Source organism: Zalophus californianus, chromosome 1 (genome assembly GCF_009762305.2).
Source record: "Zalophus californianus isolate mZalCal1 chromosome 1, mZalCal1.pri.v2, whole genome shotgun sequence".
NCBI classification, from domain to species: domain Eukaryota; kingdom Metazoa; phylum Chordata; class Mammalia; order Carnivora; family Otariidae; genus Zalophus; species Zalophus californianus.
In genome coordinates, this window is record NC_045595.1 from 61418039 (window position 1) to 61441318 (window position 23280).

The window sequence follows — 23280 nt, forward strand, 5'->3', positions numbered from 1 at the left end:
AGGTGGTAGTGGCCCCTGAGATGGGGTGACTGGGAGAGAAGCTGGCTGGGGTAAGGATATGGGACTCAGAGCACCGTGTGTTTAATGGTCAGCAGACTTCACGTTTTGTACATTTTGTCAAATATTGAGATGAACCAGGCACCCCAGAGGGAGAGGTGGTGTAGGCGATGCCCTCCGGATGGCCTGAGGGGCCGCTGCGCCTGCACCCTCCTGTCCTTCCCCCACTGCTGTGGGGCTTGTCAGTGCCTGAACGCATTGCCAGCCCAGTGCAGATCGGGAGTGTTTCATCATTATATTAGAATATGTCCAAAACACTGCTTGTTTGAGGTAAGCTTTCCTCTAGATGTAACAAATAAAAACAGTTTTGAGGTGCCTGGCTGGCTCAGTCAGAAGAGCACGCGACTCCTGATCACTGGGGTTGTGAGTTCGAGCCCCCTACTGGGGGTAGAGATTACTAAAAAAAAATTTAAAAAAAAAGTCTTTGTGAAATGTCCCATTCTTTACTTTCTTTTTCACCTGAATGGCCAGACTCTCGCTTGATTTTGCCCTGGGGGATTCTAGCTACATGACCTCAGACACGTTGCTTAGCCTCAGCCTGGTCAATGAATGACACAGAGAGAGAAGACCTCGCTTACTTGTGCTAACAAGGGGTGCACGGACATGGCTGTGCACAAGGGAGGCTTCCAGTCCTGCTCCTTCCCGCTCACTCGCTCACTCAAGCTGGAGGAGTGGCCTCCTTCCATCCGGCCTGCATGATAGACTCACCCTGGGGGAGCCCAGTTACATCAGAATGGAGGTGGGTAGGGGGCCGGTGATCTCAGCTCTGTCACCAGGCCTCTGTACCCGAGGCCGAGGCCGAGGCCGGCAAGAGTCGGGGGAGCCGGGTGCCGCAGGTGCCGTTGCCCGACTGAACTGGCCTGAGAACCTGGTTCCTGTCTGAGCCCGTAAGGCCAGCAGCCGGCCCCATGGCAGTCACTGAGCTCTGCACGGAGCCAGCTCCTGGCCAGTGAAGCTTCTGGTAAACAGGAAGAGATGAATGCACAGGCTCTTTCGGTCCTTCAGCCAGGAGCTGCCCAAATAGAGTCTTTCTGTGAACGGTTGTTGCTTTTGAGGGGAAGGGTAATGGAGTAGCTGCTAACAGATTTCAAATTGGGCAATAATGTAATCCATTGGTTGTGATTTCCTGAGTGCTATGAATAGCAAGATCCCAGAGCTGATTGTGGGTTCAGCCAGAGAGAGTCTCTGCTACAAGCCTGGGGGGGGGGGGGCGGGGGCGGCGGAGAAGAGGCCATCCCAGGTCTGCAGAAAGCACTGCAGGCCTCAGGAAGCATTTCTGAACTTCTCCACAGGGAAAAATGGATCCGATTATGCATCCTTTCGTATGTTAAGCTGTGCATTTGGACAACACACTTGGTGATTAGGTTCCTCTTATAATCATTACTAATAATGATGCAAGAAGTCAGTCTGTGCTTTTTAAAGAATTATTTGGAGCATGAGTGTTTTAATGAGTCATGAATTGGGGAAGATTTCATTCTCTTCATTCTGATGCTTTTTGTAGGGAAGAAGTCAGCACTATTATCTTGCTTATATTTTTAATAAGGCTTTAATTTAAGAATCCCTAAAGAAGCCAGGTTTTTTTTTTAAAAGGACAATGTTGCTCCCTGACACCGCATCCCCCCAGGCAGGGCTGCTAAAGAGCAGAAGTGGCTGAAGAGCTGGGCTGCAAGGGGTCAGCCTGGTGCCCCAAGGCCTGTTCTGTGACTTGGCCTGAGCCCACATTGTGGCCTGGAAAGGGCCTGCCCATCCCCCTCCACTCCAGCTTGCTTCTCTGTGACAGATGACTGGCGACAAATCAGAGACTCCCAAGTCTGGGGAGGTCTGGAGAGAAATTTCAAGGGCTTGTTAAAAATTCAGAGACCTGGGCCGGACCAGCCAGTTAGCGTCTCAGGGAGGGGCCGATGAGTCTGCATTTAAGAGGCTTCTCCAGATTCTTAAGTGGCCACAGGACTGAATGATCATCAAGGTTCTTTCAGATTAGAAAATCTGTGCTTCTGGAGTTCATCCTGCCAGTGCTCATGGTCTCCCCCCAGTAGGGGAGGGTGCAGGAAGCAGGCTGGGCTGGGGCTCAGGCTCCTGGCTCCTCAGCACCAGGAGGGTGGGGTGGGGCTCCTTTAACAAGGTCATGGCAGCAGATGGAGGGGATCTAGACCCGCGAGCAGTGGACAGCAGCTGGCTTACCTGAGAGAAGCTGCCTCAAGACGCAGTGGCTCCTGACTTCATCTTTCAGGAGGAATGATGGAGGCCCGCCCGTTTGTTTGCACGGGACAGGGCTGGGTGCCACTCACTGACCTCAAAACCAGTTTAAGTCTCCCTCTGTGGCAAACAGGCTGCTGCAGCTTGTTTCTTCTAAACTGCTTGGATGTTTCTCTGGGCTTGAGCCACAAGTTTGAAGTTCTGCTGCGGCCGCTGGCTAGCATGTCCGGCAGGGAGGACAGGGGACGCAGGGAGACAAGCCAAGCCTCGGCTCCCCTCACAGCCGGGACGCTCAGCCCTGCGCTGGCAAAGGCCCAGGGAGCACAAGCCTTCCCGCGCACCATGGGCCATGTTTCCTGTGGGGGTCACAGAGCGCCATGAGGCAAATCAGGCCCTGAGGGACCCACCACCTAGGGGAAGGGCTGTGGGCAGGCTTGGCCAAACCCACCAGATGGAGGGGCCTGGTTACTGCACTTGTGGAGACAGGTACTCCTGGGCAGAGTGCTCCTGCCCCCGGGCTGGGGCGTGGGAGGATGGTGGGTTCCCTGGCCACCCTTCCTACATTCACTCCCAGCCGCGCAGCTCAGCGCGGATAGCCTGTGATCTCCCGGACGTGCCCTGTGCTCAGGAGCCATCCGGAGCAGGGCAGGGGCTGCAGCTGGGGAGGTGGCTTCTGAATCCCTCCCCGGGCCTGAGTGAAGCTTCCACCTTGGGCTGGGTCGTTCAGGGGAGCGGGCACATCAGACAGAACCCTCCTCCTGGCTGCCCCTCCAGGGAGATCTGCAGACCGCTCCGCAGTCCTTTGCCCGATGGCAAGGGGGCTCCCAGCGGAAGCCACACACATAATGGGAGAGCAGCTTGCTCCCTGCAGGGAGCCTTACAGGCTCCTTTGGATCAAAACCCATTTTGATTTTCCTCCCCATGTGGAATGCTAGGGAGGCCTGGCTAAAAGATTCCATGACAAGCTAGGGAATATTTTATCCTCATTATAGTTCTAGTTTAGTTAAATTTATTTAGCCTTTAATTTCTTATGGCTGCTTGTCAAATCAGGAAATAGATTCATATTCTCTCTCTCATAAAAAGACATTTAAAAAGGTCTTGTAAGTATTAAATGACACCAGCTAGAAGAGTCGGCAGTGAATCTGGGCTGAAATAGTACAGTTTTCCTGTATGAGGGTATTTTACATCCGCAGTTAACAGGGAAAGTGGGCTCGTAAGAGGACGGGAAGTGCTATGAGCAGCAGAAAAGGAGGCAGATGCAAAACATAACTTCTGGGAGACTCTCACATGGCCTGGCGGTTCTGCTCCTCCAGGTCTGTGAGCTAACTCAGACGGTCACCGTCACCCTGCCAGGCTGTACAGGCATCGTGGCCGTGGGGCCTGAGGCTGGCGTCCACTCCTGTGCCCACGGCTTACTCCAGGGAGGCCTGCGGAAATGCTGTGGCCCATGCAGCAAGAGCTCCCTGGTCCCCATGACCCACCGGCCCCCATCCCCATTAAAAGCCATCCCCTAAAGCCTGTTGCTGTGTGGACCAGCAAGAGCCAGGCAGGCCTCTCCGCAGCCCACGGGGAGAGGGGCAGCCTCCAGGCTCAGAGAACGGGGGTCTCCAGAGCTACTACAGATCTAAAGGATCCTCACAAGGGGAAATGGGGTTGAAGCAGGAGGCAGAGGCTTTTGCTTGCAGACTGTGAACGGGCCTCCTGTCCCTGAAACACAGAGAAACACATCGGATCCAGCCCCATGTGGTGCCAGGGGCTTCCAAGAGGGGCGGCTGGCTACCTCAAGCAGCGGCGACCTTGTCTGAGCTCAGAGTTGTGTTTTTCCCAGAAGTAAATAACTGTTCTCAAAAAGCAGCGTGGGTATTTTCAGCCAAATTCCAAAGGAGTTATTCATTTTTTCAACAAACAGGGCAGAGCTATAGTCATGTTTTCCAGCACCCACGGACACAGGGGGCTGGGAGCTGGGCGGGGGCCTCAGGAACCAGCGGGGGGCGCCCCAGGACTGGGAGCTGCAAGACCTCCTCACCCCCAGCTGCCTTGTCCTTGGCTGGGGGCTCCTTCTGACACCTCCCTGTGAGCCTGGCAGGCTGCACCTCCGTCTCGCCCTGGCCCTCAGGGAGATTTCTTAGGATGTCCCCAGTGGCACTGGATGGCTCCATGGCTTGGGATGGTCCTATGGCTGTAAGGACAGAGGGCTGGCGAAAATGTCTCCTGTTTCGGCGCATCTGCTCTGGGCCAGGGGGACTCCATGTACAGTGAGCACCCTGCAGAATGTGCGCCACGGCTCCCGGCGTGCAGGTGTGGAAGCAGAGGCACAGAGGTCCCCTTGCCAGGGTCACCAAGTTTACAGGCACAGAGCGAGGACTTGGCCCCAAGTAGTGCCCCAGGCCCCCTGGGGCGGGAGAGTCCCGTGGCTGCGTCTCAGCCCCGTATCTGCAGGCGTCCTTGGGGTAGGCAGGACACGCAGGACCCCTTCTAGCAGGTTCACCCAACCCAACATCCCCGACCCGTGCCCGCTGGCCCCCATCCCCTCAGGGTCAGCAGCAGGGGCTCTGCACTCTCGGGAGGCCTCGGGCAGTGTCAGGGCGCCCTGCTCCCTGGCTTCTCAGGGCGCAGAGTGTGCTCTGATGGAGCTCAAGGGACCCCATCGCCCAGGGCCTCTCACAGCGGGGGTGGGAGCCTGGGTCACCCCCCCGGGGGCCACCACGCAGGCTGGCGTGGCTCACCCCCCCCACACACCGTGTCCTGTGTTCTCTCAACAGCAAATGAAGCTCATGGCCCAGAACCTGAAGGAGGAATCAAGGGAAGCCAATAAGGAGGAGGAGGCCTGAGCGCCCGCCCGGGACCACCCTGAGCGAGGGCAGAGGGGCACCTGGAGCAACGCGGTGGCTCCTGAACCCAGACCCGGTGCTGCGCAGCCGGCACCCTGCCCCCCTCTGCGGTGTCCCGGTGAGGGCCGGCGGGGAGGACAGCCGAGACCCAGCCCCTGCCAGGCCCCCACCCAGCTGGCTCCTGCCTTCCCGTCCCTGCCCAGGCCCCCCCAGCACCCCCCCATGCAGCAGCCCGACCGTGGGGGCTGGGCGGCGGGTCAGGCCGAGCGCCCCCGGCACCACCACCACCAGCGGGGCCGGTCTGTGGGGGTTCGGGCCCGGGGAAGGGGGGCGAGGCAGTGTTTCCACAGCCCCTGGACAGCTCTAAACACCTCTTTCCTGGTTCTGTTCTGCAGTATGTTAACAGACCCTTTCTCAACAAAAGCCGTAGTAACTGAGCGATTAAAGGCAACACGTACCTCTCTGACTCCTACTTACCCCACGAGGACTGAACGAGCCCTGGGTCAGGTCATTGGAGGGGGAGCTTGGGGGGCCTCAGCTGGAGGCTGGGCACCTGTGTGCCACTTCCAAAGCCCAGGGCCAGGCCCAGCCAGTGCTGGAACCCGTCCCCTCGTGGGGACTGGCAAGGGCCACCGGGGCCGCTTTCATGCCCATGGCAGCCGGCACCCTGGTGTGGGCTCATCCCTGTGGAGGGGGGCCTCTGCCTAGCGGTGCCATCCACCCCCTGCCTGGGCCCAGAGGGCTGCACACACCTCTTTCTCGGGCGCGGAGGCCGTAAGTCAAGCTCCAACTGCTCGCTCCCCTGGCTGTGTCACACCACGTGTAACCATGAGGACCACCCAGGAGGGCAGAGCCTGGCTCCCTTTGCCTGTCAAGCTCGGCCCTTCCCTGCCTGAGCCCATGTTCCTCACAGACCCGTGGGCCCCTCCTTCCACCGGGGAAAGATGGGGCTGAGGACCTTCTAGCTTCTAGACCTGTCTACCTCGGGGGCCCAGCGCCTTCATTCTCTCCTTCACCTCGAGGTGGAGGTGGCCTCAGCAGCCCGTTCAGCATAGTCTGCTGGAAGGCCCGACGCCCCCGTCTGCCCCTCATGCTTGTCGGGTTGGTCCTGCCAGGCCGCCGAGTCTGCCAGCGTGGACATCTCGGAGTCGGCTCTACCCAGCCCCTGCTTGGTCTAAGGCACTCCGTGGCCCAGTCATCCAGTGGTGGTTCCAGGCCCGATGAATATTTTCTGGAACATGCTCGTGGTTTGAAGCACCAGTGAATGGCAGCCACCGCAGTGGTCCTGAGCTGAGTCTCCTGGAGCTTCCTCACAGTCCAGCCTGCGGAAGGGGAAAGTGTTCAGTGGGGTCCATGGACCGGCTCGTGGTCTCGCATGGATCCTGGCTGTGAACAGGAGTCAGCTCGACGCCCTGCCCATGGGCTGGCCCTCCTCACCCTGCGAGGCGCCCGTGCAGAGCCGGGGGTCCCTGCCCTGGAGACCAGCTTTCCCAGGATCCTCCCTGTGCCCTTCCTCAGTACCACCGGGCAGAAGCACAGTGCTTAGCCAGGGCTCAGCCGGGGGGCAGACGGTACCCCTGGGGTAGGCACACACAGGACCCACCTCCGCTGGGGCCATGCGGGCGCGTAGGATCGGCAGATTGTGTCAAGAGCGGGGTTGGTGGGAGGGGCTGCCGTGTAGGTGTGCCGGCCCTAGAGCTGCTCTGGGCCTTCCAGCTCATGGCAGGTGCTCAGCAGCGGGCCTGGGGGCGCCAAGGCCTTTTCACTGCTCCACCCCCTGTAGTTCCCCTACTCTCCTAACCGAGCGGAGGGGGACATGGAGGACAACGCCGCCCTGTCCCCAGCCAGCACCACTCACCGCAGCCTGTGCCCCGCACTCCTCTCCCTCCGCTCTTCTGCCCACGGATGTGTTCTCTTGTTTCTGGCCTCACCTCCGCCCTCAGGGCCAAGCCCTGGGGACGGCAGCCCAGCCAAGCGAGAACCGTGCTCCCATGTCCCCAGCCCGCCGTGACACACGGGGACTGCAGAGTGCCGGCCCCAGCCCGGCTGTCCCATGCCGGAGCAGCTCTGACAGGGGACCGGGCAGGCGCTCCCAGGGGGTGGGTCAGGTGAGGACAAGCAGGAAAGGGCTGCGGAGCCTCAGGCCTCCAGCCCCGTGTCTCTCAGAGGCGGGCAGAGGGGCTGCCCACGCCGTGGTCAGCCAGGGGGCGCGGAGCCCGGGCGCTTGGCCTCCAGGCCTGGTCAGCACTGGCTTTCCACGAGGACAGGCCCGGAGAAGCACCGCAGCCCCAGGGGGGGCCACAGCCCTTGCTGGGCTCCCCCAACGTGCTAGGAGGCTCTGTGCACCCCACCATGGAAGGCGCCCAGCCGTCTCTCCCCATGGATGACGCCCCCCCACCGCCCACCCAGCTCGCCTCTCTGAGGCTCTAAGATGCCGATTGTTCCTAAGCCCATAGACCGTGGCCGGCCTTGACCCTGGTACGGCCTGCCCGAAGCCTGGTTCACTCTTCAGCCCAACTGCCCTGGCGCCACCAGCATGACATCTAGGTCTGTGCTCTGACATTTAGTGGGTGCCCCCGACAGAGAGCTGGGCTGTAATGCCCCACACAAGTGCCACAGGGACCCCAGAGTGTCCCTCTGACTAGGCCTGGGCTTCAGCTGGCAGAGTCCAGCCCCTGGCTGCCGCCTTGGGGAGAGGGGGTCAGACAGTGGACCCTCCTGTCCCTCCTGAGGGGCACACTGTCCCCCTCCTCATCAGCAGCTCAAACACTCAGACTTGAGGACAAATCTTTATCTTAGCGGCTTAGGGGAGGGAGCAGGAAGCCAGCGGTTAGGGATACCCAGCCCTACGATGAAGCTGGAGGCCGGGAGCCCACTGCCCTCCTTGATACACCCCATGGGCCTTGGTTTCCTTACATTGTTCTCCTTTAGAGATGAGGAAGCTGAGGCACACAGGGTTCCCCCACAGCTCTCTCCACAGCTCCACATGGGCCTACATCTGCCAGGATCGTACTGCATGCAGCCTGCACCAAGCTGCCCACCACCCGCTCTCTCCTCAGCCCTCACCCCTGCAGCTCCCACGCTTTCTCCAGCAGGAAACTAGCCACAGAAGGAAGAAGGCCTAGGATCCAGAGTCCTCCAGCTGAGTTATTCCAAGAATCCCAGGGCCCCGCGATGACAGTATGTGGCACCAGCTCTTGGCCAACAGCAGCCAACAGGGCCGAGTCTGAAGAAACAGGCCAGGCTTCCCTCCCCGTGCCCCACGCTCACCCGAGGGTGGCTTCAAGAGCAGGGGGCCTGAGACCGGAGCCACCGGCACCTCCAGGAGGCCACCAGAGCCTGGAGGAAAGACGTGGCCCCTGAGCCAGGGCAGCTGTATCCTTCAGCTTGGGAGCATCCTTTGTCCCAACCACGAGAGGGGCCACAGCCTCTTCAGGGGATGGAAGACACTTTTTCTGGCCCTGTCGAGAGGCCCGTTTATAGTCTTCTCATCCATGCAAAAGTGGGCACCCAGGAAGGTTGTGGGACACTTGCAAGCCAGCCAGGGGGCCCCACCCAAAGCCTAGGTTGGGGGACAGCGAGTCCCGCATGGGGGCCATGCGGCAGTGGCGCTGGCTCAGCAGCACAGGGCCCCAGCTTGCTCAGAGTATGTTCGCACCCCACTGGGAACGGAGCACCTGGCCCTTGTTCAAGCGATTACCCTGCTCCCAGCACCCTGGGCCTGAGGAAGAGGATGTGGGCAGGTTGGCCCCGGAGTCACGTCCCCGAAGATGCCTGCAGTGGATGCCGCGCATACTGAGGTTTGAGAACCACGGCGGGGCAGAGGCCTTTCTGGTTTCTCCCCAGAAGTAGCCAGCTTCCTTCCTCACTGCCTTGACCCCATGGGGCCAGGTGGGGGACCTCCGCACCCACCGGTCCAGGAGCCCTGGGCCTGAACAGGAGCTGGGGTAGAGCAGCAGCCTGCAGGGCCAGAGGCCTTCCAGCTCCGGGGTGCCGGCGTTGGGTGACCCCCATCTGCCCTGGCCCTCTGTAGGGCCCTGGGATGTTTGGGCCGTTCAGGGGAGGGAGGGGGTGCCGAACTCCCTGCTGACTGGTATGTGGGCCTCACGTGATTATTAAACAAGTAAAAGAGGGATGGTGGCGTTTTGCCCTGCGTGTGTGGCACAGATCCCGCTGATGACACATGGCCTCCTCTCTGGACTGGGGAAGGGGGCACAAGGCACAAAGTGGCCAGAGCACGTGGCCCCTTCCCCCCCCCCCCCACTGCCCTCTCTCTCTTAGCCCGAGTGTGCCATCCCCAGCCTCCGACAGGCCCAGGTGGGCATAACCAGCCTTGAGGCCGAATCTTCACTTTAAAGTGCTGTTCGGTACCAGGGACTTCATGGTAGAGTGCGGAATAATGAACCAGAAGGCAGCTCAAGTGTAGACACGGGGACATGCCCCCCTTTACACAGCTGTCTGGCTTGAAAAGGTGAAACCAGTTATGTCTCCCCAACTGCTGGAGGCTGACGAGCCCCTTTAGGGCAACCTCTGCCCCTCCCGACCCCAGAAAGCAAGGCCGAAAACAGGCGCCACGGGTTTGTCCGTCGCAGGTGGAGCCGGGGGGGGGGGGGTCCCGGAACGTGGCAGGACCGACCGCCAGTGGGGGGCTGCTCACCAGCACCCCCCCAGGCCCCCCGCCGGCCCCGGGCCTTGCCAAGCAGCTGGCCACAGCTGTTTCCCAGCTGGAAGCCGTCCGCGCCTCTGGGCCACACCTGAAGGAAGGACACAGGTTGGGGTTTGCAGAACAACCTGCATCAACCCACCGACATGGTGGACGTCCACCCGCACTGCGTGTCCACCGGGCCGGGCTGTTGCTGTGCTTCCTACACGAACATGCCAAAGGTCCACTTTCCTAACAGACAACAGGCCTTCCCAGGGACCGAGAGATAGGCCTTCCCTGGTCTCCATCTCCTCCCAGGCGGCAGGCCCCAGGAACTAGCCATCTGGCCCAGGGAAGCCGCAGCCAGCCAGAATTCTTGCGGAAATGTCGTGAGACCGGCTCTCAGCCCTGACTCTAGATGATCTGGCCCCACGAGGTGTGTGATCAGCTGCCCAACCTGGTCTCACCTACAGGTCCGCAATCCCCTAGGACCAGCGATGTGTATGATTTTGGAAATTTCAGGCGGTAGGAAGGTAACAAGATGCTTATACACGGGTCAGGTACGAGCTCCAGTGTGGCTTAAAGTGGAACCTTACAGGACAAGGCTTAATACTGCTTGGCCGGCTCTCTGGTACTGCAAGGTCAAAGGTAATGTCAAAGGCCAGTCTCACCTCTCCGCATCCAGGTAGGCTCACCTCTCCACATCCAGGTAGGCAACCTGAGGAGTGGGCTCTGGGATCAGATCCTCGGGCAGGCGTGCTGTGCCCTTGGGCGGGCCTCTCACCTCTCTTGAGCATCAGGGACTGCACCGGGAGGCAGGGGCAATGCGCCGCCCATCCATCCTTCAGTGGGGCATGATCCAAGCTCACTTTACCACTTCCACCTCGCTCCTGACACTTCTGAGAGAGCCCTCCAAGGACCTGCTTCCATCTCATTCTCCACAAGCTCAGGGGACCCTCTGGTGCTCAGAGCTGATCCACAGACCACACAGCCTCAGCAAGAAGTTCTCAGGCTCACCTGCTGGCCTCACAGTCAGTGGTCTGCACACACACACGCACACCCTCCGCCGCCTCCTTGATGCTGTCGCTCATCGCCACACTGGAGGCGGTCTGGCTCCTGTCTCTGGCCTTTGCCGCTCCCTCAGGGTCTATGCTCTCACCAAAGTCCCCCCTTCTCAGGGTCTAGATGACCTCCCTTCCTTGTGGAGTACAGATCTGCAAGGAATCTCTCAGCCCTAAGGGGCCCGGTGCAAAATGAATACGCGGTACCCTTGCTTGAAAGTTTTTAAGAATTTCAAGACGACAAACTAGGAGCAGAGCATTAAATCGAGGGGGCCCTCCCAAGCCTGTGGCCGCACACAGTGGGCACTGAATCAGTCTCACTTCCCCTGCATGCAGGCCTTCCGCTCAGTACCACACCTTCCAGCTGTGCTCCCCCCAGCCTCCAGTTCTTCCAGTCCTCTGGTCCAGAAAGCTAAACATCCTGGTGAAAAGATGAAGGAGCCAAGAAGCAAAGTGGACTCTCCCTCAGCAAAGTCCACTGCTGGCCCTCAGCACCTAGAGGGGCTGGCGATCCACATCTGCCCAGCTATTCAGTTCTCCATCCCTGGCAATCAACTCTGACTCCCTCCCCAGACTCACCCTCCTTGGAACTCTCCAGAACCACCCCCCCAGCAGTGCCCTGCCACATGTCACCACCTCTGATCTTCATCTGGTACGAATTTAGATCCTCATTTCTGACTCAAGGGCACTATGAACTCAGAAGGACCAAGATTCAGTTTTTTTCTCCTCCTAACTTCTCAACCTGTATCACACCCTGCTTGGAGTGGGGTGTCCACTAAGTGCTCAGTTCTAGAGTCAGGGGTCCTCAGAAATCTAATGTGCTGGCAGTCAACAAGGTGCTTGGGTCCCCTTAGCTCAAGGAGGCTTCAAGTCCCGTTCCCCCTTCTCATCTGTCCCTCCCCAGAGCCCCGTGGGCAGCTGTGGGGAACAGCAAGGCAAGGGGGCACCCTGAAGTCTGATGTGTCTGGTGGCATGACATGTCACTTCAGTGGAGGGCACAGGAGGTATTGTCTCAGTGTGGGTCAAATTAGCCCTAGACACAGCTCTGGATCTGTCCTAACACACTTTAAAAGCAAAACCCCAAAGGATCTACCTGCTCCCAAGTAACTGTATGCAAAATGAAAACCAACACTTTTTACATGAATAGAAAAATCTAGCACTCAACAATGTAAAATGTATTGTCCAGCATTGCAGTAAAAAGCAGCCTAGAATTTTATACCCAATGCACATATCCTTCATGAATTAAGTAAAAATACTTTTTTAGACAAGCAAAAACTGACAGAATATATTTTCAGCAGACCTGCACTGCATGAAAATCTGAAGGAAAATACCGAAATGTGGATCTACACAGAGAAATGAAGAGTGCTGGAAATGATAAGATGTAGGTAAAATAAACTTTTTCCCATTATCTCTTCAAAATAAAACAATTTAAAACAAAAATATTTATGCATACATAAAAATAAAATGTATGCCAACAATAGCACAAAGAGGAAAGTGGAAATACAGTTGTAAGGTTCTTACATTCTGTATGAGGTAGATTGCGGCTTTATATATATATTATGTATGTCTATATATTAGATATATTACCTAAATATATAAATACAATGTGCTATATTTATACATATATCCATCCATATATATATACCCATCCCTATAACAAGCACTAAAAATTTAAACATGCACAACCAATAAGCCAATAAAAAGTGCTCAGTTAAACAAAAAGAACATAGTAAAGAGGGGAAAAGAAATAAGAAACAGATCAAATAGAAAGCCAGAAAGATGGTAGATTTAAATCCAACCATGTTAATTACACCAAATGTACTTGATCTAAAATACTGCAAATAAAAGGCAAAGATTTGCAGATTAGAAAAAAAAGCAAGACCCCACTATATGCTGTCTATAAAAAAAGAAACAAAAAATCCAAAAACAAAACAACTCTACCTTAAATATAAAGACACAGATAGGTTAAAAGTAAAAAGATGGAAAAAGAAATACTCCCACCAATCAAAGAAAGCTAGAGTGGCTATATCACACAAAGTAGAGTTCATGACAAAGAATCATTTATCAGCAATAAAGAGGAACATTTCAAAATGATGAAAAAGATCAGTCCATTGGGACTTAACAATCTTAAATGTGTATGTACCTAACAACAACGCTTCAAATTTCATAAAGCAAAGCTGATAGAACAAAAGGAGAAATAGGCCAATCCACAATTCTAGATTTCAGTACTCCTCTCTCACTAACTGACACAAGACAGAGAATCAGTGAGGATACAGAAGACCTAACATTAATAAGCAACTGGGACTGACATATAGAACACTTTACCAACAACCACACTTTTCCAGCACTCACAAAAACATTCAAGAGAGGCCATTAGCTGAGCCATAAGAAGAGTTTCGGGAAGTTTTAAAAGATTTCAGTTATACAAAGCATGATTTCTGGCCAAAACAGACCTGCACTAGAAATTAGTAACAGAAACTTATGTGGAAAATCCCCAAATATTTGGAAATTAAACACCTTTCACTGAAACATGACATGCTTTAGCTTTTAAAAGCATCACTCACCCTGTTATACAGAGAACAGACAAGAGAAAGGCAAGGACAAAAGCAGCAAGACTCTCCAGGAGGTATTTACAGTTGTCCAGTTGTGATGATGGTGTCATTGACTAGAGCGTTAGCAGGGAAAGCAGTAAGAACAGGCCAGTTTTTGAATGTTGCCTAAGATTTGCTGATGGCTTGGCTACTGGAATGACAGAGGGAAGGACACCCAGATTCTTGACTTGGGCAAAAGGTTTAGAGCCACCATTTATGAGATGGCAAGCATTAGGAAGATAAGGATTTGAAGGGAAGGTTTAAGTTTTGAGCATGTAAAAACTCAGGGGCTTATTAGACACGTCCATGTAGAGAAGTCAAATAGGTTGATGGAATCTGGTGTTCTGGGGAGGTGGGCTAAACATATTTTTGGGTTCTATCAGCATGTAAATGTTAGACTGAATGGGATGACTGAGAGACAGAAAGTGCAGAGAAGGATCCAGAAATGAACCTCAGGGTACTCCAAATTCAGAGGCTGGGCGAGGAGCCAGTGGGATAAAGAGCAGCGAGGTGGAAAGTGGGGCCCAGAACAATGGGAGGTTTATGAGGAAGGGTGACCAACTCATCAAACGCTACCATGGGTTAGAAGCTGGCCGCTGGGGTTAGTGGTCACCAGGGGCTAAGGCTGCGGCAGGGAGCTGACAGGAAGGGAGGAAGTGCCAACAGGTACAGATTTCTTTTTGGATTTCTGGTAATGGTTGCACAATTCTGAGAATACAGTGAAAAGCACTGACTTGTACAACTGGAAATTCTATGCTGTGGATTATATGTCAAAACTGGTTTTAAAGATTATTTGAGAGAGAGAATGAGAGCATGAGAAGGGGGAGGGTCAGAGGGAGAAGCAGACTCCCCGCTGAGCAGGGAGCCTGACGCTGGACTCGATCTTGAGACTCCAGGATCATGACCCAAGCCTAAGGCAGTCGGTTAACCAACTGAGCCACCCAGGTGCCCACAAAGCTGGTTTTAAAAACTGACCACCAGTTTTAACACATGGAGGCCACTGCCGACCTTGAGTAAGCAGTTATGGTGGGGTGATGGCAGCAGGAGCCTGATTGGAAGGGTTTAAAGAGCGAAGACAGGAGAGAACAACAAGGACATCTCTTTAAGGTCGGGGAATAAAGTCATGTTTGTTTGGTTTGCTGTTAGGAATGATCTAGCAGTGAAGTTTGATGGTACAAGAAAGAAGTGAATGAGTAGTCCTCGTGGCTGCCTCACTCATCCCCATCAGGCCTCAAGGTGTGAGTAAAGGAATTGACCTTGGGATCACGCAACCAGGGGCAAGGGCAGGGCGTGCAGATTCAGGTGAAGGTGGGAGGGTGAAGCGGGAGCCTTCGGCAGTTCTAACGGCTTCAGTTTATTCCATTATTTCGGAGCATGGTGACGAGCTAAGTGAGGGAAATGATGAATTGGGGAAATAAAGCATAATTAATGGGCAGTCCCGGGGCCACCTGAGGCTTGTGGTCATGAGTTCAAAGCATGAACAGTCACCATAAGTTTTCAGTCACACCTGGCAGCACAGGTGCATGGCATACACAAAGGGGCGTCTCACCCAGGCTGGGTCTGCAATCAGAAGAAAGAGAAACGTGGGACGCAGGTTATATTGCTGAACACCAATATGCCACTTTATTATTTGGAATTTTTTTTTCCCATTTGTCACATACCTGTCAATGTTTACACAATGAGGAAAATCAACCAGCAGTGGAAGCAACTGACCAAATCAGCTGATAATTCTGTACCCTCTTAACACACATCAATTCTTCCTTGGTAGGGATATCTTTACTTTCAGTCTCACAGCTATTCTTAAAATCGGTGTCAAGATTGTCACATCTTTAAATACAGATAGAATTGCCAGAAGTACATAATTTTATATATATATATGTGTATATATATATGTACACACACATACAGAAAAATACAAGACTAATTGTTTTTCCACAGTATTTAATTTACACACTACTATAACTCTATGCAACTTCTGAAGACAGGTTAAGGGGTACAAGAAACTGTTTAGAGCTAGTAAATAGTTTGGTCCAATATTGTCTTAATGTAATGGTTATTTGCTCCCTCCCTTTTATGTGACGACATACTATGACATACGACACATGCACAATCATTCACTTACGAACAAATGAGTAAGACGCCACTCAGACTAACATCTGTATACCCAGAGGGTCAACCAACCACACACAACTACTAAGGCTATAATACAGCTATGCAGCATAAACGGTCAACACTGCTGAGATCCTAAAGTGAGCACCATATATACATCTGAATATAAAAAACCATTGGAAACCAAACACATACGGGTTAGTTAAAAGGTGCCATTCCAAGGCTATACATAATCACAGGAAAAAGTATTTACATTACTTGGAAAACAGCTGCAACAAAGAGTTTATTGCCAATGCCCTTTATAAACTTCTCTCCTACGTTTTATACAGATGTTACGCTCACCATCTATGTGAACCACACATCTTATTTCTGGCCCTTTATAAGATCCCTGCTCAAGAATTTCAAGCAAATATGTTCTATGGCTTCACCCACACATCTTTTCTGGTAGCTTTCAATTATAAATATCACAATGAACTAGAGCTGTAGCTTAAAACATATCTAGCCTAGGTCTAGAAAGTAAAATAAGTATTTTAAGTATCATCTTAGTTAAGTATATTGTGAAATTCAGAGTTCGGAGTAAAATCTATGAACCCTAAGTAGCAGAGTCAGGGTGTACTTGGAGAAACCGTGACCAATGGAATGCAGTCCTTTGGTGCCCTGCCCACTCTACAAAGTGACTGTCGCTTCAGAGACGTGAAGGAAAGCTGCTGAGTGTGGGAAGGTCCCCCCGCCCCAACCCTGGCCCAGCCACATCCTACCACCAATGTGGATAAGCATTGCTTTGAAGACCCCCAGGGCACAGCCTGAAAAAGTAGCATCTGGCCCCTTCCAAAAGTAGCAATCTGCAATATACTGCGTCTTACAAGATAAAATGCCACGAAAGATGATTATCTGGTCAAAAGTAGTCTTTGTACAGGAGCAGTTTAAAGTAAGAGTTCTTTGATTATTGTTTTGGCAGGAAGGCAAAGTAAAAAACACTTCCAGCAAAAAAAAAAAAAAAAAGCAAAAACCAAAACGACAACAAAAAAAAAAACAAAGCAGGCTTTGTGCATTTTTGTTTGCTTTATGTGTGAATTTTGTTCTTTTATATGTTTTTGATCAGCCAATTTCATAGCTTACTGAGCTAAAGGATATAGAATGGGGGGAAAAAAACCCGAAAGAGACAACCTAATTACCAAACTCCTAAAAATCAAATCCCAGTAATTTTTAAAAAAAATTTATAGGGTTTTGACTTTGCCAACCTCTGTGTGCACCTTTGCTCCCATATCAGGCCCTACAGTTTCTTCTACCTACATGGTTTTAAAGGAAACCCTAGGGTGTGCCCTATAGGAAGGAATTTACACCGAGCATCTTTTTGTTCTGTTAGACAGACTACACACTCTATAAGTAGAGTTAAGACACCATCAGTTCACTTCATCACATTACAAAATAAGATTGTCTGTTTGTAATTTACCACTATGGGGGAAGCTGCCGTATAAATCTAAGTACTTTATCTCACCTAGTACAAAACAAGAAAATCTTTTTCAGTTAAATTTTAAGAGCCCAAACTTTTTTTTTTCACACTATAGCTTAAGACAAACAGGTGTGGGTATGCTGAAATCATGGTTTTAAGGTTCTCAGTGCAGACGCTCACTGTACTCTGCTCCGCACAGGCCTCGGGAGGCGGGGCACGCACACGCTCGCAGGCTCCAGGCCTGTCGGCATCACCATGTTATTGCTTTGGTTCTGTCTCAGACACCACGGGAGTGTGCCTCAGAGCACGGAGTTTCCGTTATCACAGAAGGTCAGGAAAGGAATTTAGATCTGTCACACGGAAACAAAAGCATTTTTTTCTCTCTAGATTAAGTGCGGAACATCAAATTTCTAAGTGCTCCATTTATATTAGGTTCCAAATATACATTTTAATTTAATCCTGATCATCCACATTAAAATTATAAATGTAAAAATTACACAACAGACTTTTCGGCTGGAAAAGAAGTGTCTAGCAGCATGCACAAAGACCATGCATTGTCACATCGTCAGGCGAACAAGTGAAAGGTAATAAATAACTGCTCCTAACGCCCACTGTGAAAGAGCAAAAGCCAAACGAGAAGCGCAGAGAAGAGTGGAGAAGCGCGCCGGTGCTCAGGCCCGAGCGGGGAGGGTGCCGGCGGCCGGGGAGGGTGCCAGTCAGATGACATGGCAGCAGCTGGCCTGGCTGGAGGCGCACAGCAGCCCGTCCTTAGGGTTCCGCTGGATGTTCACAGAGATGGTCTTTTCGCACAGAGGTAGCTGCAGCACGTTATTTTTCCGGTTCTTGCTCTTTATCCGTTCTAACTCAGTGCTGCTGTCTGCCACGTGGTCGGAGAAAAACTTTATGCTGCCCACGCCCGGGGCCTGGCCCGCGCTGCCCGTGGAGCTGATGCACATCTTCCATGTGGACTTCTCCTGGACCTTGACGCTGGAGAAGGACAAGCCGCCCTGCGGGTCGAGGATGTACTTGGCGCCGCCATGCAGCTGGGAGCCCAGGCAGAGGCTCATGAGTTTGAGGCTCTGCACCAGCTCGCCGGGCCCAGGGCCGGCGCAGCGGCGCGTGCTGCCCGACGTGCCGGTGGGCTTGCCACCCGAGCCACCCGCGGGGCTGCCGCCACCCGCGCTGTTCTCGCTCGGGCTGGCCTTGTCCGCGCCGCCACTGCCGGCGCTTGGCTTGCCCTGGCCCCCGCCGTCACCCTCGCTGCCCGGGGGCCCCTCGCTGCTATCCCGCCGGTGCCAAGAGTAGGTGAAGCCACTGTCTTTGTCCAGCCGCCGCCGGCTCTCCGAGTCGTCGTCACTGGTCTCCGAGCTGCTGCAACTGGAGCCTCGGCCCTGGCTTTTCCGGCGGTGGTAGCGTTTGTGCACCGTGCCCGGGGAAGCGATGTTCATCTTGAGCCGGCTCAGCTTGGGGGGCAGGTTCTCGTCCATGTCAAACTCGTCATCCGACTCCCCTTCCTCAAAGATCTGGTTGAGCACGGGGGCGCTCTTCCTCGACGTCAGCCGGTTGGTCACCGAGGGCTTCCGGCGCAGAACCACTTGTGACGAGAGGGACATGGGCTTCTTGTCCTCCTCATCTTCCTCTTCGTCTTCCTCCACCCGGAACAGGCACTTGCGTCCGCTGGCCGTGGCTTTCAAGCTCGCCGGGGACACGGTGGAGAGAGCTGGTCCGGCCAACTCGGGGAGGTCGTCCTTCTTAGACGAGTCACACAGGCCTTTGCTCCTGTGGCCATTGAGGACACTGTCAGCAGCCCGAGCAGGAGACTGAGGGACAGTCGCGTGGGACAGAGGAGTGGCCGTGAGATCATCCTCAAGGTCCTGGGGTACATCGATTTTGGTGGGCCACGACTGCCTGTGTAACAGATTGGAAGAAGAAAGCCATGTCATAAATAATATGCAGACTCTACTAAAACTACATCATATAACACTGACTGGGGCAAAATCCACAGACTGAAAAAAAGAAATACGCAAAAAAAGGAAAAAAAAAAAAAAACAAAAAACAGCAGCCTCGCAAACCCATTCGACATCCTATAAAGATTAGCAAGGACACCAGCAGGGCAAATGTGCTTCTGAAACATGGATCAGGCTGTGGCTTACTAGCCAAATGAGAACTTCATCAGAGCTGTCAGGAAAGGGAGCCAGGAGCTACTCCATCTTTCCCATATGAGTCTTACACCACAAGAAAAAGTTTTAAAAAGCACAAGGGAGATCACCAAAGCAAAACCCAAACACAACACGTTTCGTTCCTCTGAGTCTTAGATCACAACCTTTGAAGGTATATGCTTTGCTAATAAAATTCACCTGAAAAAAAACAAAACAAAACAAAACAACAATTCACCTGAAATTCCCAGTCTTCCAGATATGACAGGATGGTGTAAAAGTCTGGTGTTTATAAAAATAAATGGAAATAGTTCAGTGGATTAAACATGAGAATACTGCAAAGAAAAGTCAATGTACACGGGCATACGTATAACTCTTCTTCACCAATTAAAAAAACACACGACGCTAAATATAAATCCAAGTATTTTTAAATGTCCACACAAGTGTAGTGGCAAATCCACAATTATTTAAACTTCGATTTTATTCCCCCATCTAGAGTCACCCAAGCAACAAGAACATTGCTTGGCAGTCAAAGAAGAAAACTTTTTGAAAATGAGGTCTCTAGCTGTTTTGGAATTCTTAACTGTCCTCTCTGTCCAGGGGAAGAGGAGATGCCAGAGATCTTTAAAATAGCCACTTCCACACTATGACACTTTCATTTTCACACCAATTCTGTTATCCTAGAAATAAAACCCAATTGAATCTAGAGCTTTAAAAAACTCACAGGAATTTACGACAGATATCTTTCCCCCAACTCAGAGCCATTTCCTCTTTGTCCATGGCGTGGTCCATCTATGCTAGTCACTTCTTGGTAGTTCATAAAGGCCGAGTGCTGGATAATGTCTCTGAGGTCACTAAGTGTCTCTGGACAAGTCCTCTGTTCCCCACCAACACAAATGCACAAAGCCGGGGCGACGCCTGTGGGCTCTGGAGCATGGCACCCCACCCCCGTTCCTGAAAGAGCAGCCCCCCCCCCAACGCCTGCAAACACCCCAGGGGGCCCTGGGCCGGGAGGCCGGGTGCCGACTGTGTCCGACCCACCAGAGTGGCAGCCAGCGCAGTCCAGGATCAGGGGGCCCACACGTGGCGGAGGCTCTTCTCTCCTCACCTCCCACCCCACCTGAAAAGAAAGCCAAAACCGTTCTCAGAGCCCACTCCCCAAAACAGGAGGGGTGGCTGTGGCCACTGGGGTGGCTCCTCCATTGGCCACTTCTGAACGAACGGCTTTTATAGGAGTAAGTGGTTCAACCACTCACGTTAATTGAGCGCACATCTGAGCTCCATGTTGTGCTAACCGAAGTCAGTCCTCTTCATCGCCACAACCCTGTGAGCAGAGATGGCTAAACAAGAATTGTAAATGAGTCATGTGGACAGAACAGTTCGCACGGCCTGAGTGCTTCCCAGAGGCAGCACAGTGGGGAGAGCCGGACAGGGCCGAATGCACTTCATCCCCGCAGCTCTCCACAAGCTGGGGCCATGATCATTCCCCTTCACGGGGGAAGAAGTGACAACACGGACAGGGTAGGAAACCTGCCCAAGGTCACGCAGGCTGGCGGACAGTGACATGGAGGCTGGGTTCCACAGCTACTGCACCCCCGGGGCAACACAGGAAGCTTCTAAATGGCCGCTGCAGAACAGCCGGGCCTCTGCGGTCTGGCCTCAGGGATTCCCCTCACTTCCTGGGGCTCGGAGGGGATGCTGGCACCAAGCGCTCCCGTGCCGGGGTCCACTCCTCAGAGGACCTCACAAGGCCTCTTCTAACACATAGACCACGCCACACTTCCAGCCCAGGCTTGCAGAACCCAAAGGAGGCGCTCTCGCTGCAGCTGGGGCTCCCTAGCTCACCCTGCCTGCCGCAGCCCCCGGAAGAGCTGGGCTAGTTTCAACACCTGTCTCCCCACCCAGTCCAGGGTCCTGAGCCCCAGGATCACTCTGATCTGAAGGCATGTCCAGCGACAGAACTAAGTCAGGTCCGGGGTTTTGACGACAAAGTCACAGTGCCAGTAAAAAGGCAAGGAAGCAGATGCCCCACCTGCCCTGGGCCCGGGAGGAGGTAAGGCCCTCACGGAACCTCCACTCCGGTATCTCCAGGAGGGTAAAAGGAAAACTTGAGGGAAGGCGCGGATATTTCTTTATAGGCCCTATAACTTTTATAATAAGGTACAACCAACTTATTTACACATGTGATCAACTTTAGATCGAGTTCTGATCTGTTTCACTGAAAACAGCTCAAATCCACATATTCCATCCTCTAAGGCTAGACCGACTCCAGATGTGGTGGCCTGATCTGTGGTGACCCTGCTCTTTCCCAAAGGGGGGCCAGGTCAGGACTAGGATGACCTCACCCCTCGAAGTCACTGTTCTGGTCGGCCTCAGGCCTGAGTCCCTGGCTCCCTGGGACCAGTCCCCTTCCACACACACAGCAGACAGCGTGCCTAGGTTTCATTACATAAGCCTCCATCCAGGATCTAAACGAAGTTACTAAGTCCACTTTCCAATCCTAAACTTCTAAATCTTTATTCTTTGGCCATCCAGGAACATTTTCTTCGCTCTTCTCTGTTGCTGCATCCCAAGTAACAACCTACACATGGCAAGTTGACTGCACGTAATTTAAATCCAATGGCTTTCTGCTTATTTTAAATAATTATTATTACATATTCACACACACACATTTGTATATGGATGTACGCGTAGAGAATTATTCAGAATTGGGAGCATCCTTCTGTTTTTGAATCACTACACTTCCATGGATTCCTTTATCTGAAGAGGAAAAGATAAATTCTACATGACTTTCATAGTGGTGATGTAAAAATGTAATCCTCTCCGTCCTTTGATTTTGAAGGGAAAGCATATAATATGGCAGAAGAAAAAGCAAGGTGGGGAGGAGGGGGAAAAATGGGGAAGAGCACATTCATGACTTTACCAAAGACACCAGTGGTGGTGAAATAGTCGTAACAGTGACCACAAACACGTGGAGCCCAGGCTCAGGAGGTGGATGTATTATTACTCCCATTTCACAGACCAGGAAGCTTAGTCCAAAAGAGGTGAAGTGACCTCCCAACATCAAGCAGCCAATAAATAAATCAACTAGCTGATCTGTCAAATCACTGAAATCCTGAGATAATATCATGGCATGGAAATGCCCTCAATGTTCTTAAAAATTATTTCAAATAACAGTGGGAACATTTGGCCCTGTTCCTAGAATGAAAACTTAAAGAAAATAACACATTAATACATATAAGATCCAGAAGAGTTTAATGAAAATAGTTGACAGACACTCTGCTTGAGGCTGCTTCTCCAAACGTGTTTTCCCGGCCAGGCCAGCAGCCACAGCCCCTCTCCCCTGAGCCCAGGAAGGAAGGTGTTCTTGGTGACGAAGGAACAAGACTCCCACACAGGGAGAGCCCATGCGTGGCCTCTCCAATGAAGATGCCACAACTGTTTATACTCTTGTGCCCCAAAGAGTTAGGAAGCATTTTTTTAAAGGAGTTCTCTATTTCAAAACATTAACTTACTAAAATCAGTGAAGATTTTTTTTTTCTCACCTAAACTGGGCCTTGATATTGCTAGGACTTGCAGATCTGGTTTGTATTTCTTTCTCTTGCTTCTCCCTCAGGATCCTTTCAGCAAGCAAGAAGTAAGTGGCCGTGATATGATTATACCTGTTGGTTTCCAGGGCTCTGAGGAAAATAAGGGAGAATAAATGTAAGCCATGTCAGCAGGTTTGTTTTACAAGCAGAATTCTTTTTTTTTTCCCAAAGTACAAGCAAATGAAATCCAATGACGTGGAATCTTTAAAATCATGAAAAAAACACAAGCAAGAAGAAAAACCTAGTAGTTATTTAGATCACTCATGAAATTCTAAAAAACCATATAAAAATGTTCAGTTAGTAAGAAAAATCCAAAACGCTGAGAGCAGCTGAGCTGGATGTCAGTTTTCAATGCATAAAAAAGGTGATGAAGCTTTCCAAGAATGTATGCATTATACAAAACTTTAATCTGTGTCAAAGTATTCATTTTCATTAAATTGGCTTACTTGCTTCCATCAGTAGTATGAAATGAGCTGTATGAATGTGCACTGAAATACCAGTATCAATCAGAAAAATGAGGATAAGTTTTTATTTTTACACTCTTTGCATTTAATGAATTACTAATATAACTGAGAACATGTCATTAGCCTCTTC

The 23280-nt window shown here is 52.3% G+C and overlaps 2 protein-coding genes across 7 annotated transcripts in view; one reads left to right on the forward strand and one right to left on the reverse strand.

Moving 5' to 3' along the window:
• Positions 1 to 5543, forward strand: part of ANO10 (anoctamin 10) — a 235919-nt gene extending 230376 nt beyond the window's left edge. For both annotated transcript variants that reach the window (XM_027587535.2, XM_027587534.2), the window contains one exon: positions 5016 to 5543. In XM_027587535.2, the coding sequence (XP_027443336.1) occupies positions 5016 to 5084 (69 nt within the window). In that variant the 3' untranslated portion in view covers positions 5085 to 5543. The remainder of the gene's footprint in view (positions 1 to 5015) is intronic.
• Positions 5544 to 14973: 9430 nt separating this feature from the next.
• Positions 14974 to 23280, reverse strand: part of SNRK (SNF related kinase) — a 54802-nt gene continuing 46495 nt past the window's right edge. For all 5 annotated transcript variants that reach the window (XM_027584123.2, XM_027584119.2, XM_027584121.2 and 2 more), the window contains 2 exons: positions 22642 to 22776; positions 14974 to 18848 (listed from right to left, as the gene is read on the reverse strand). In XM_027584123.2, coding sequence (XP_027439924.1) covers positions 17657 to 18848; positions 22642 to 22776 — 1327 coding nt within the window. In that variant the 3' untranslated portion in view covers positions 14974 to 17656. The remainder of the gene's footprint in view (positions 18849 to 22641; positions 22777 to 23280) is intronic.